General features: G+C 35.6%; 1 protein-coding gene across 3 annotated transcripts in view; it reads right to left on the reverse strand.

The window, feature by feature from the left end:
• Positions 1-12026, reverse strand: part of SKAP2 (src kinase associated phosphoprotein 2) — a 158988-nt gene that overhangs the window by 122385 nt on the left and 24577 nt on the right. For all 3 annotated transcript variants that reach the window (XM_050938700.1, XM_050938698.1, XM_050938699.1), the window contains exon 4: positions 8157-8264. In XM_050938700.1, coding sequence (XP_050794657.1) covers positions 8157-8264 — 108 coding nt within the window. The remainder of the gene's footprint in view (positions 1-8156; positions 8265-12026) is intronic.

The following is a 12026-nucleotide window of genomic DNA, read 5'->3' on the forward strand; positions in this document are numbered from 1 at the left end:
CTGATATAGGAAAACATGGACAGAATGGTAAGCTGTAATACGATGCGATTAATTTCCACAAAGACTAAATCAAAAACATACACATTGCTGCATTTTATTCTTCAATGACATTGTTCTATATTTCAGGAAAAAAAAATATCCTAGATTAAAAGGACATAAGAAGTGCTACTACAACTAAAATGGGGTATGCAGTTATTTAAAATCTGAATATTATGTTTGGACGTTGGTGGAATCCAGGTGACTGTCTTACTGTGCTCAATACCTCAAACAATGTGGCAAATATCAAATAACCATAAGCAGCAAGCCCAGTGTCACTTTTTCCACGAAAGAAGGGTAAATGTTAAGGGAAGGGGGTTATATTTGATACGGCATTTTTAAAATGATACATAAAAATACAAATGATTTAGAACCATCAAGCTATGCACATTGGTAGTAATCATATGGTATCACCATTAAACAGTAGAAAGGAAAAGACTGTTACATTCACTGATGCAGTTTGCCTTTAACTATATTGTAATCTCCTTATGACATGGACTATGTCTGCCCAGCTATTTGCAGAACACCTAGAACAACAGGGCCCTAATCACGACTGGGGCCTTTGAGCACTACCACAAAATAAACATTACAGAAAATTCCAAGTAACGTATGTGATGACTTCTTTATTGGGCATCCCAATAAAGTCAAGATAGCCCTCAGATGAGGTAGCATGACAGTTTAAAATAATATATATAATTTACCTTTCCAAGTCTACACTGGACCCTTTACTTATACTAGAATTTCCCATCTTTTTTAATCCAACAGATAAATGATTTAACACTGAAATAATAATCTTTTTCATTAAGTTTGGTGAGGGGCAAAAGACGCAATGCCACATCTGCTTCTTCATCACCCAGGGTAAAATCTTAGCTTCACTGGAAGTTTTGCCACTGACTTCAACGGGGCCAGGATTCCAGTTCAGTTCTTGTTTCACGCTCAGAAGTTTACTCCTCCTCCCTTGCAAGACTAGACTTAAACCACAGTTAATAGAAACGTTACTACTTCACATGCAAGTTTTTATTTATCTCTTGCTTCTCTAAAGATTCTTTCAGGATCCCTCACGTGATACATTCACTGCTATGGATTCTGTAGAAGCTCTTCTGCCATCTTGGTTCTGCCTTGGGGATCTATAGCATTTTATGATGAAGAGTGCATCATCTTTAAGATTTTAGACAGGATTTTACGACCACCACTGCCAACAGGAAAGGATCTGTGGACTTTATGCTCATATGACCCCACCAGCATTCATTCCATGACCAGATTTATTTTTCTACCATCTCTCTCTCTCTCTGACAGGATGTTGCTTTAGTTAAGAATTTCAGTTTATGCAGTGTTTTCTTTAAGCATGTTAGCCTCCTCTTCAGCATGTTGTACTTTCCAGTCTGTTTCATCCACCACCTTGTCAAAGGTTTGTAATTTGGATCGACACTATCTCAAATGTTTCTTTCTAGGGGAAACACCGAGGGCCGTAGGCCCACAATCTGTTCACAAATGCCACAGCTTAGCTAATTCCTTTCTGGCACAGCTCTTCTCTGAAGCCCTCAGCATAGTGCAGGCAGCATGGGCCTGATTCAACTCCCAATGAAGTGAATGTGAGTCTGAGATTAATATTCTCCTATTTAATTAGTATATTCATCTCAAAACTTCTTAGACTGATAGGACGTTGAAAGTAATACATTTCATAGTCCTATTACCTTTTTTGCCCAGAAGTCCTCAGAAATACAGAATTGCATAGCATTATACCAAGCAATACATAATCATTTCTCCAGAACACAGCATTTGGGGCAGACATTGCAAAATGGTCTAATATCCTCTTCGACACAAGCATATAAATGTTACTATTAAATACCCACATGTATCATGGATAATAAGCTAAAGATTTATATTTTAGTCACAATTCAGACAACAGCTCTTTCTGAAAACAAAATGATTGGATCAAACTTAAGTGGTACCATCATTCCTCGTTTCTGAAGAAGCTGAAGGAGGAACACCCTCTCCTATCCTATTTTTTCATCTCCCACAGTGAAGAGGAGAAGGATGACTTTCCCAATTTATTCCCTCCATTCAGCAGACAAAAGTAGAGAAATGATATGGGGGGAGGGGATCATTCCCTCTTACTTGTCATACAAAGTAACAGACAGCAACTTCTCCAAACCCACATACATACAAAAAAGAAGAAAGTAGCCTCTCCCAGAAAACCCCTCCTGAAGAAAACAAGGCTGTGTCTACACTACAGCTTATGTCGGCATAATTTATGTCGCTCAGTGGGGTGAATAAATCAGCACCTGAGCAACATAAGTTACACCGACATAAGCATCAGTGTAGACAGCGCTGTTGGCGGGAGAGCGTCTCCCGCCAACATAGCTACCGCCGCTTGCAGGGGAGTAATTAAGCTGACGGGAGAGCTGCACCACTGTAAACTCTCTAGTGTAGACGTGCCCTAAGTAAGGGGCTGTTCAAAGCAAAATTTTTCCCCAGTTAGAGTACAGAGTCAGGGGCAGACACATGCACAGACCCACACACCCTTTGCTCACTTGAGAAAAGAAGGCCTATCAGGCCCCGCTCATTTCCCTTTGCTTTAATGAACCGTGATCTTTCAAATTGTGCCAATCAACCTGAAATAATTAAATGGGAACAAGAATAAGAATATACGTTTGTTTTCTGTGTAGGAGGACTACTCTGGATAGGTGGAATAACAAGTTAAGAAGAAATAACCATGCTCTTTAGGTGCAAGCTAAGAGCATAACAATCATTCTGTCCCCACAATTGTAAATCTGATCTAAGGGAAAAGAGGACAGAAAAATCTTAACTGTATTTTCTATTCTCCAACCCTTGTTAAACCAGTTACTAATATTGTATTATTTAAAGCAGCCCTGGTATGGAACATGGTTTTCTGCTAAATAGAGTTCTTAGAAAACAAACTCAGTAGGAATAGAGTTAAAAGGAAAATAAATTAATGTACATCATACACTGCAAGAAAAAAGTTCCTTTGGGTATGGGGGCAGTGGGATAACTCAGTGGTTTGAGCATTGGCCTGCTAAAGCCAGGGCTGTGAGTTCAATCCTTGAGGGAGCCATTTAGGGTTCTGGGACAAAAATCTGTCTGGGGACTGGTCCTGCTCTGAGCAGTGGGTTGGACTAGATGACCTCCTAAGGTCTCTGATATACTATGATTTTTTTTTCTATATTTGAGTTCTCTACATCTACCACCTTCCACTGTGAAGGTATTATAAGTCTCTTTATCTAAAAATGCTCCCATTACTATGTTGGGGGGGGGGGGAATTAAGCAATTGTGACCTGTAAATCAGACCCTACCTTTCAAAATAAAATATAAAAATATTAAAATGTATCATTTTTCATTCTCACTTTCACAATCTAAAATGCCATACAATATTCAAATAGAGAAGGATTATAACACAAATAAAATAGTCATCCCAAATCCAGAAAATTAGACTGACTGACATGTGGATTTTAGAATTTTTACACTTAGCACCAAAAGTGTTATATTCTCGTAGGAGAGAAACATGTTGGCTTTTTTTCAGCAAAAATATTCAGTAAAGCACATTGGTTACTCTCCACTACCTTACCTTGTCTCCAACATTGTCAGAATCTATTCTGAAAAAAAAAACAAAACCCCACAATACGCCCATTCAGTTTATTCATCACCAGCCACATATTTCCTACTCTGTTCTTGTTTTCCATCTCAAACTGATTCTTCTCGGACAAGACTATTGCACTATTTAAGGTTCTTCAATTAAAATGGCATATTTTATTCATGATTATATCCAAATATTACAATTACGAGGACCACATAGAGTACTTAGATAAGACATATTTTCAATATTTCTTTCAGCCTCCTGCACTTCAAGGCAACATTTCTAGATTGTCATCTGCAGAAATGACTATGGCCTAAATTGCTTCAAATGTTACCAAAATCCATTGAGATTTTTTTAAATCTAACATTGATTGAGAGATCAGGTTCATGCCCCCTGAAGATGTGAAGCTAAATGTAGATAGATCTGCTTCCAGGCTTGAAAGTGCATTTTCACATCTTTGTGCACCCCCAATGTAATTTCAGGTAGTTTGAAGCATTACCACCTCCGCCAGGGACAAACAAATGAAGGAAGTGTCCCAGAAGAACATTCACTTCATCTGAACTGAAAAAGCAAGTCATCATGCAACAGAAAAAAGTGAAATCAGGGTTTTATTTTAAAGAAATTAAACAGCTATTCTATAGATTCTCTTACCAAAATTATAAAAGATTAAAATTTTAAACAGCCTGAGATACTTTAGCAGTTTCAAATGGCGCTCAACTGATTTTTTTTAAGTTAAACAAAAAAAAACAACCCACCTTTGATATTGACTTTTCAACCTTTGGTGTTCCAGTACAAGGAACAAACTATTTCCTGTAAATGAAATGTTTTTCTTTTTTATTTTTTAAGGCACTATCTTCTAAAGTTGGTGATAACTTTTTTTTTTAACCATAACCGTAAAGTACAGACTTACTATTTTAATTTGTAAGTATTTTAACATATCTTGGTTTCCCCTTTTGTAACTCAGCTAGAGATTTATTTCCTACCACAACCAAATTTCAAAACAGACATAAGGAGAGTAAGAAATTACAAGACACAACATTGTTATACAACATACTATACAAAAACAGGTCATTTAAGTTACAAGAAACCTAGTCATCAATAAATGAAAAAAAAATCCCACTCAAAAATCAATTATTTCGAGTCTTTTGTATAGAGAAGTAGTATACCTTTCAGGCAACTGGTATTAATGAGAAGACATGGACTATAGAATCTCCATCTGTTTTTCTGACAAAGCTGTGACTACTCCAGTCTCTCATCGAAATTCCATTAATCTGGTGCACCAGGGTCCAATGCGAAAATCAAAACTCCATCTAACCCATTATCAGCTCACAATAACCTACAACTGAACTCTGCCTGTTAGCACACAGCAAGTTATGATTTTGCTATCAGTCAGCCTGTTAGCCAATAAATAAAAAAAATCAGGTTAGGAACACAGTGCCTGGCAGGGATTTTTGGTTTGGTTTGGTTTTTGGGGTGCTTTTTTATTTATTTTATTTTTTTCAATTCTTTTTCAGTTTTTGTAGGGTGTCTGGACCTTGTGAGCCTATACATTATTCTCCTTCGTTGTGATTTAATTGCTGCCAGCAATCAAGTCAAAGCATCACTGAAGTGTGCTTGAATTTCATTAGAAGATATAACTTATGCTACTTTCCTACAGTACCTAATAAACCATAAAGAAACCAAAACACACATGGCTTGAGGGAATAACTGGAAAATTAGGTGGCCATTTGGGAACTGAATGAACTTTTGAACCAGAGGAACAGAGAAAAAGAAATATTAAAAGGAAAGACAGACTTAGAATGCACACAGAGATGTGGGGTTTGACCTTTTCAGTACCTAGAAAATTACATTAGCATTATGAAAAATACATATCATGTTTAGAGTTTATAATCCATCAAAGTTTAGATACTTTGTTAGTGCCTACCATAAGGTAAAAGTCAAAAGGACAAAGTAACAATCAGATTTGACAAAAGGCCTTTTGGTGACCTGGACTAATTTAGTTATACCGTACTTATTGTTAAATGGATTATCTCCTTGTAATTAATATAACAGTAGATAAAGCGCCCTCACACAAAAACCAGGAGTTTAGAATGATTGCAGAATACATACGATAGCCCTCCAGACAGTTACAGATAATTGTTAGTATAACTTCGCAATTATATTTTTAGAGAAATATTGAGAAATCTGACCTTAGTATTTATAGAAAACATACAAGTCTTAAATTCTTTATTGTAACATATAAGCACATAAAACCTAATAATTTTGCATTACATAATCATTTAAGTACAGTAGAAGAATAATGACCCTTGAAGTTAAAGGAGAATATTTCTGAATTTCAGTTAGGCTCCTAATTCCATACTTAATAAGCCTTGATCCTGCAAATGGATGAGTACAATGAGATTCTTACACCTGCATGGACCCTAATTTAGGTAACTGGGATCAGCACAGGATCATGCGGATTAAGTTACAGGATTGTAGTTTTAGGGTCCTAAATATAAGTAGGCTGTTTTCTGAAAGTACTGAGCACCCACAAATCCATTCATGTCAATGAGAGCTGGAGGCACTCAGCACCTTTCAAAATCAGGCCACCTATTTAGGTACCTAAACACAAATTTGGGAGCCTAAGCCTAGGCAGCTAGATTTGAAAATATTGGTCTACATTTTGAAATTCAAATGTCTTTAAAGTGACCTAATGCACACAAACTAAACAAAAATGATTCAAGGACATCATCAATATTTATGGACCAATTCCACCACCTTTACTCACTTCTGACTCAGGATCTCCCACAGGACTTGGCCAAAAGGGACAACAGTACAAAGTTTCATCATCTTAGATTATATTATCTTGTACTTGTTGTATTTTTACCCTACATTTTATCTAATTATCTAAGGATTTTGTAAACTGGCTATTATAGTGGTATCTATGCGCTTAATCTAGTAATTACAACATCCAAAAGAGACTAAATTAATTATCTTTGTGTCCAAATTGATATGATACTTAATATATTTAGGCATCAGCATTGTTCAACAATTCATTATTCAGTTTTGTCAACAAAACCGCTGTCTTTTTCTTAATATACAACTTCAGAAAAAATATATAGCTTCATTTTCTCTGTCAAATATGCAGATAATTTTGACATATACACTTTGTAGTAGCTTAAAGCTCAACATATCATAAGATTAACCACAAAAAGGTATTTTAATAAAATTTGTCAGTACAAAAAATGGAAACTAACTTGTTTGTACTTTGGAAAACTAATTTAGATTTTATATAAGCCATGCCTTGTTTGGCTAATAATTATAATATGAACTGAAAATAAAGTTTATTTTTGCTTTTTTAATAAAATTTCTACATGTGCCAAAATGAAGAACAAGTGCAACTTAAAAAGTATGTGATTACTGTTGCACATTTTAACAAAGCTGTACGTATAAAGAAAATGTCATTATTCAGAATCAGTGGTTAGAAGGTTTATCACTTATGCATGTACTTGACTTATCCCTGTTCTGCAATAGACATAATTTTATACCTCATAAAAGCAATTTATGTTTCCAAAGGGAATAATCTGGGTAGCATAAAATGTGGAGTGCTATGTTGCAGGAAGCATATTTTCATTCAGCAATTGTATTCTGAGATGGAGCTGCACAGTTTGATCATCATATCATGGCAGAAAACATCATTCACTTCTAACTTTCAGTGCCACAAATTAATATACATAGTTAATTCATTTCTATATGTATTTAATTTATAATCGTACATTACCCATACAAGATTTTTTATATTGTGTATAATAATAAATGGACCACAAAAAATTGAACCTATGATAAAGCAAGTTTAACTCTTGCAATATTCAGTTGTTCATATCTTCATTAAATGTAATGCTAAATTTGGTTGTTTATATACTTTTCAACACAGGATAAGACAATATGAAAACAACTATGGAACAAAGGTTTTTTTTAAAAAATGGGAAGTCAAACTAAACATTTATATAAAGAAAACAATCTACATAAGACAGTCTTAATGTGAGGAAGCATCGTAGGAATAATTAATTTAATATTTTATGAACTGGTTCTGCATGAAGTTTAAAGAAAAATATCAATCAATTAAACTGTTTCATTATTTATAAGATAAATAATACAGCAAGCCATTAAGTAGCACAATAAAATTAAGCAAGAATCTGATAATGTTGAATTAACAAATAATTTGTTACTATGAACATTCACATACTGCTTTACCTACTGTTCTATCTTTAAAAAAATTCTACAGAAGAGTTTTCATTATGAAAAAATGTGAGTAAAAACAGTGTGCACTTATGACAGGTTCACTATGCTTTTGGCACCACTAGAGAGAGCTCGTCAGTTCCTTAAAGGTTCTTGTAAAGGTAAGAAAACTGTCCAGCTGTCTGCTGATGCCTATCTGTTTATCTGCTTCCCAACCATAACAACACCCTAATCAAAAGGATCAGATTGCATGGGTTGTAGCAAACTGGAAAATCTAGTGCATTCTAAGATAAACAGAGTCACGTACCATCAGAGGGTGCTTCATCCTCTTTATCATATCGGTCAGATGCTAATGAGAGATTATCAGGAGGTGAAGGGAAAGAGCCCTCAGACTCTTCCTCATCTTCCAGTTCTCCTGCAAGAGTCAAACAGATACCATCTGTTAATAACTGTCTCCTTCTGATATAAACAGAATTCATTTTGAAAGAAGAGATGCAGCAATTCTTTGTTAATAAGAAAGAATGATGTCACGTCATATTTTAAATTAAACTGAACAAATTCAGGGTCCTATTGTTCTCTTAATTTCACTTCATGTACCTCCGAATACTAGAGTACGGCTGTGCACACAGGTGCTCCAAAGCTACATTCTAATTGGCCAACTGGGTCTTTTTAATGGTGTCATATTAATGAACCCCTCCCAATGGTGCACAGTGGGAACCTCATCAGTTTCAAAAAAAAAAAAAAAAACAATAAAAAAAGCCATGCCACACACCAAAATTGTGGGTGTGGGGAAAACTAACAGGAAACGAAAGACAGACAGCCTGAGGATAGAGGGGAAAGAGAACATATTTGGTGAAGAAAGGAAAAGTCTTCCTCTGTCTCCTTCACAAAAAGTGCCAAACTGCATTTTCAGCAACATTTTGTGCACTTCCACACGTTTTCAATTTGCTTTCTCATCAACTACAAACTACTTTTCAAAGTGTCAGGATACATCCTTCCACTTAAAAGTATTTTTAAAGGTAGGGTTTCCTTTTCCCCTTGAAATAAAAATTGGAGTCACACTTTAATAGCACTCAGTTACAATTGTGTGTGTATAGCACAGTAATCTATAGGTGTGCTTCTCAGGGAAATAAGGGCCTCAAATACACCTGAGGTATGCATCAATAGCTGACTAACGTATACGTCATGTTGGGTCTCATTGCTATAATGAGGGGAAATGGAAAGGGGGGGAGAGAAGTATTACGTGCATCTTTCATTTTCATTATGCAAAATCAAGTCTCCTTCCCAAAATGTGGTATATGTCTAAAAATATACCAACTATGCAAAGAAAAGGAGAAGAGTTACACATATCAGAGAATGTAGAAAAAGGAGAGTGCCCAATCGCTCTTCTTTCAAAAACTGTTTATATTTTACAAAAATTGAGTGGTTAAAGCTGAAGTTGTCAGGCTTAAAAACGTACCCCCACAGAAAAATAATCTGAGCACAAATGGAAAGACTGTCACCCTGTGTGTGAGAACATGCATTTGTGTACCCATGCTTTGTGTTGAAAATACACTAATTGAAATACTTAACTCTAAGAAAATATACCATATACACGGAAATAGAGGGGGAACTAACTTGGAAGATATTTGAGACTATATTAAGCCAGAACTTTGTTTTTGTGTTTAAACCAAGTGTTTTGTAGTTCACACTACAGGCTGAAATGCAGTCTTTAATTCACCCGACTGTACCTGGGAATTGTAGCTCATTTTGGTATCATAGATCACCCAATATTCCGCAGCTTCAATGAAAAACACATCTACAATGCTTAAGTTTATGCATGACAAAATGATTTAAGAGTAGAATCAGCCTTAATTCTCAGTTTCCTGGCTTTGTGGGGTTGAGAGATTTAGAAGTCTGTTCTGTTAATATATAGTGATATTACTCCCTGAAGTTTTATACATCAAAAGTATAAGCAGCCTTCTTGTTAATTCTGTGGGGTCTTCTGTATCTTTGGACAAGCCCTACTAATCCTTTCCATACTTTTCATCTTCCCATAACCAGACCCTGTATCAAAGTCAATATCCTTCTGACTGAGAAAGTCTGGAACAGACTGCATTTGAAGCTATCAATGCTACTCCTTAACCAGTCAGAGGAGTCAGTGTTGAGCAGCACAAACCATTTTCTCCCCTCTGCAGGTGCTAAGTGCCTGCAAATACATCTGAAAAGCCTAAATAAATTAAAGGAAAGTGTTCAACTTGTATTTACATAATAGAAAGCTGAACTACCAAGCAACAACAGGCATCAGGTAAATGTATCCAATACAATTTGAAGACATAATTGAAAGCATTACAGCCTAATCAGACATCTAAAAGCAAGGCATGCTCAAATGAATAGTCTATAGACTCATTAGCTGGCAGCCATTCCATTACAATCACACATAATGTCAGTAGTGCCTTCAGCCTATGCCAATGACAACAGCATAAATTTTGCATCTCATTTCTGTGGTCATAAAATTAATGATCAGTTTTAAAATACTTCTTTGTAAAAGTTATTGCACAAAGAAAAGACATGAATGTGTCTCTGTTATATAGTCATGAGGATAATTAAGGAGTTGATGTTCATTAATATGGTTTCTTGTTTCCCTAGAACAGCATTTGATTTATCCTGAATTTTTTTTTAAGTTTAATTAATGATATACCATTAACAGGTTTTTTTTTTAAAAAGTCCTATTCTCTCATTTCTGCAGTTTAACTCACCACTTAGGTTTGAACATAGAATCAATATTTTGATTTGCCCACAATAAAAGGTACTGTACCTGATCTTTTCTTATTAAACATCATCTTTTCAATTACAGTACATTAATTTATTGATGCTCTGAAACAGCACACACCAAGAGGGCAAGTGTGCAGAATGGAAGTGGGGTATTAGACACTTAAGTGTTATGTTAACAGGGGCCGCACTTTAATTCCTTGTATTCTGCATTGAACATTTTCAACAGGTTTAGCTGGTATCGACTGAATATTATGAACAAGACCATATTACTTTATAGGGATCTGGTTAAAAAAAAACCCAACAAACTCTTCTTTTTTTTCCACAATTTGTTTTCCTCTGCTACTACTTGTTCATGGTAATGAGCTCAAACATTTAAGATATTACCTCAGCCACTTAATCTGTAAAGGAGATCTGCCCTTGAAATAGACCCTTGCTAGATCAGGGGTTGTCTATTATTTTTTGTCAAGGTCCAAATTTCTTGGTCAAGGTCCAGACTCCAGAGAAAATAATAAACAGCAGTAATGATAATAAATAAATAATTAATAACAATAATACATTAAAAAAAGTAAATAACATGATTTTGGGGTCCATTCAAAAGGGGCTGGCCATTCGGATCCGGCCCACTGTCACCTATTTATTACCACTGGTCTAGACACTATGTTAATAAAACATCTAGGAAGGAGGAAGCAAAGAAATTGCTCAAACTTAATCTTAAAGCGTATAAAACACTTAAAGGAGAGCAGGCAAGCAGCTGCCTCAAAAACTCCTGATTTTTTGCTATTCCAGAAGGCCCAAATGTGTCAAGCTGAAATGAGTTCCTTCTGCCCAGTATCCAATCTCCACTGCTGGAAAGACTGTTATACCCAGCAATTAATAAATGTAAGATTCCCAAAACAGGTTTGTTAGCACAAATGAGTGGATAAAGTTACTTTCAAACTAAAGCTTGTACACTTTAGTCTCTTGGTTGTTTAGTTGATTTTCAAAAGAACATCAATGAGAAAATTACTCAATCCACCTGTCATCCAAGTGGCTCCTCTGACAGCTATTCTCTCCATGCCCACTGTGACATGCAGCAAACTGATAACTATGTGCATTAAGGTGTGTGAATCAATCATCTAGGTTCTGATATCAAGTGGTAATGTTAAACATCCAAAGAATTCCTACCTGAGCCTTACAAAGCCAAAGAAAGACATCTACATATTAAGCACTACAGAAGCAGTATGAGGTTTGTAGGTGAATATGTTTCAGAGATGTGAAGAGTCAAAAAGCATTAGGAAAGTCTTTGAAAAAAAATGATAGAAATATTTAAGCAACTATCTCTGAAATTTCTCATGTAAAGTTCTCCCAGTGTTTCCAGAAGAGTTCTACCAGAAGATTGTATCTGGTATGTGAAATTTTTGGTGGATTGCTTAGGTTGGCAGTG

Source organism: Gopherus flavomarginatus, chromosome 2 (assembly GCF_025201925.1).
Source record: "Gopherus flavomarginatus isolate rGopFla2 chromosome 2, rGopFla2.mat.asm, whole genome shotgun sequence".
NCBI lineage: Eukaryota > Metazoa > Chordata > Testudines > Testudinidae > Gopherus > Gopherus flavomarginatus.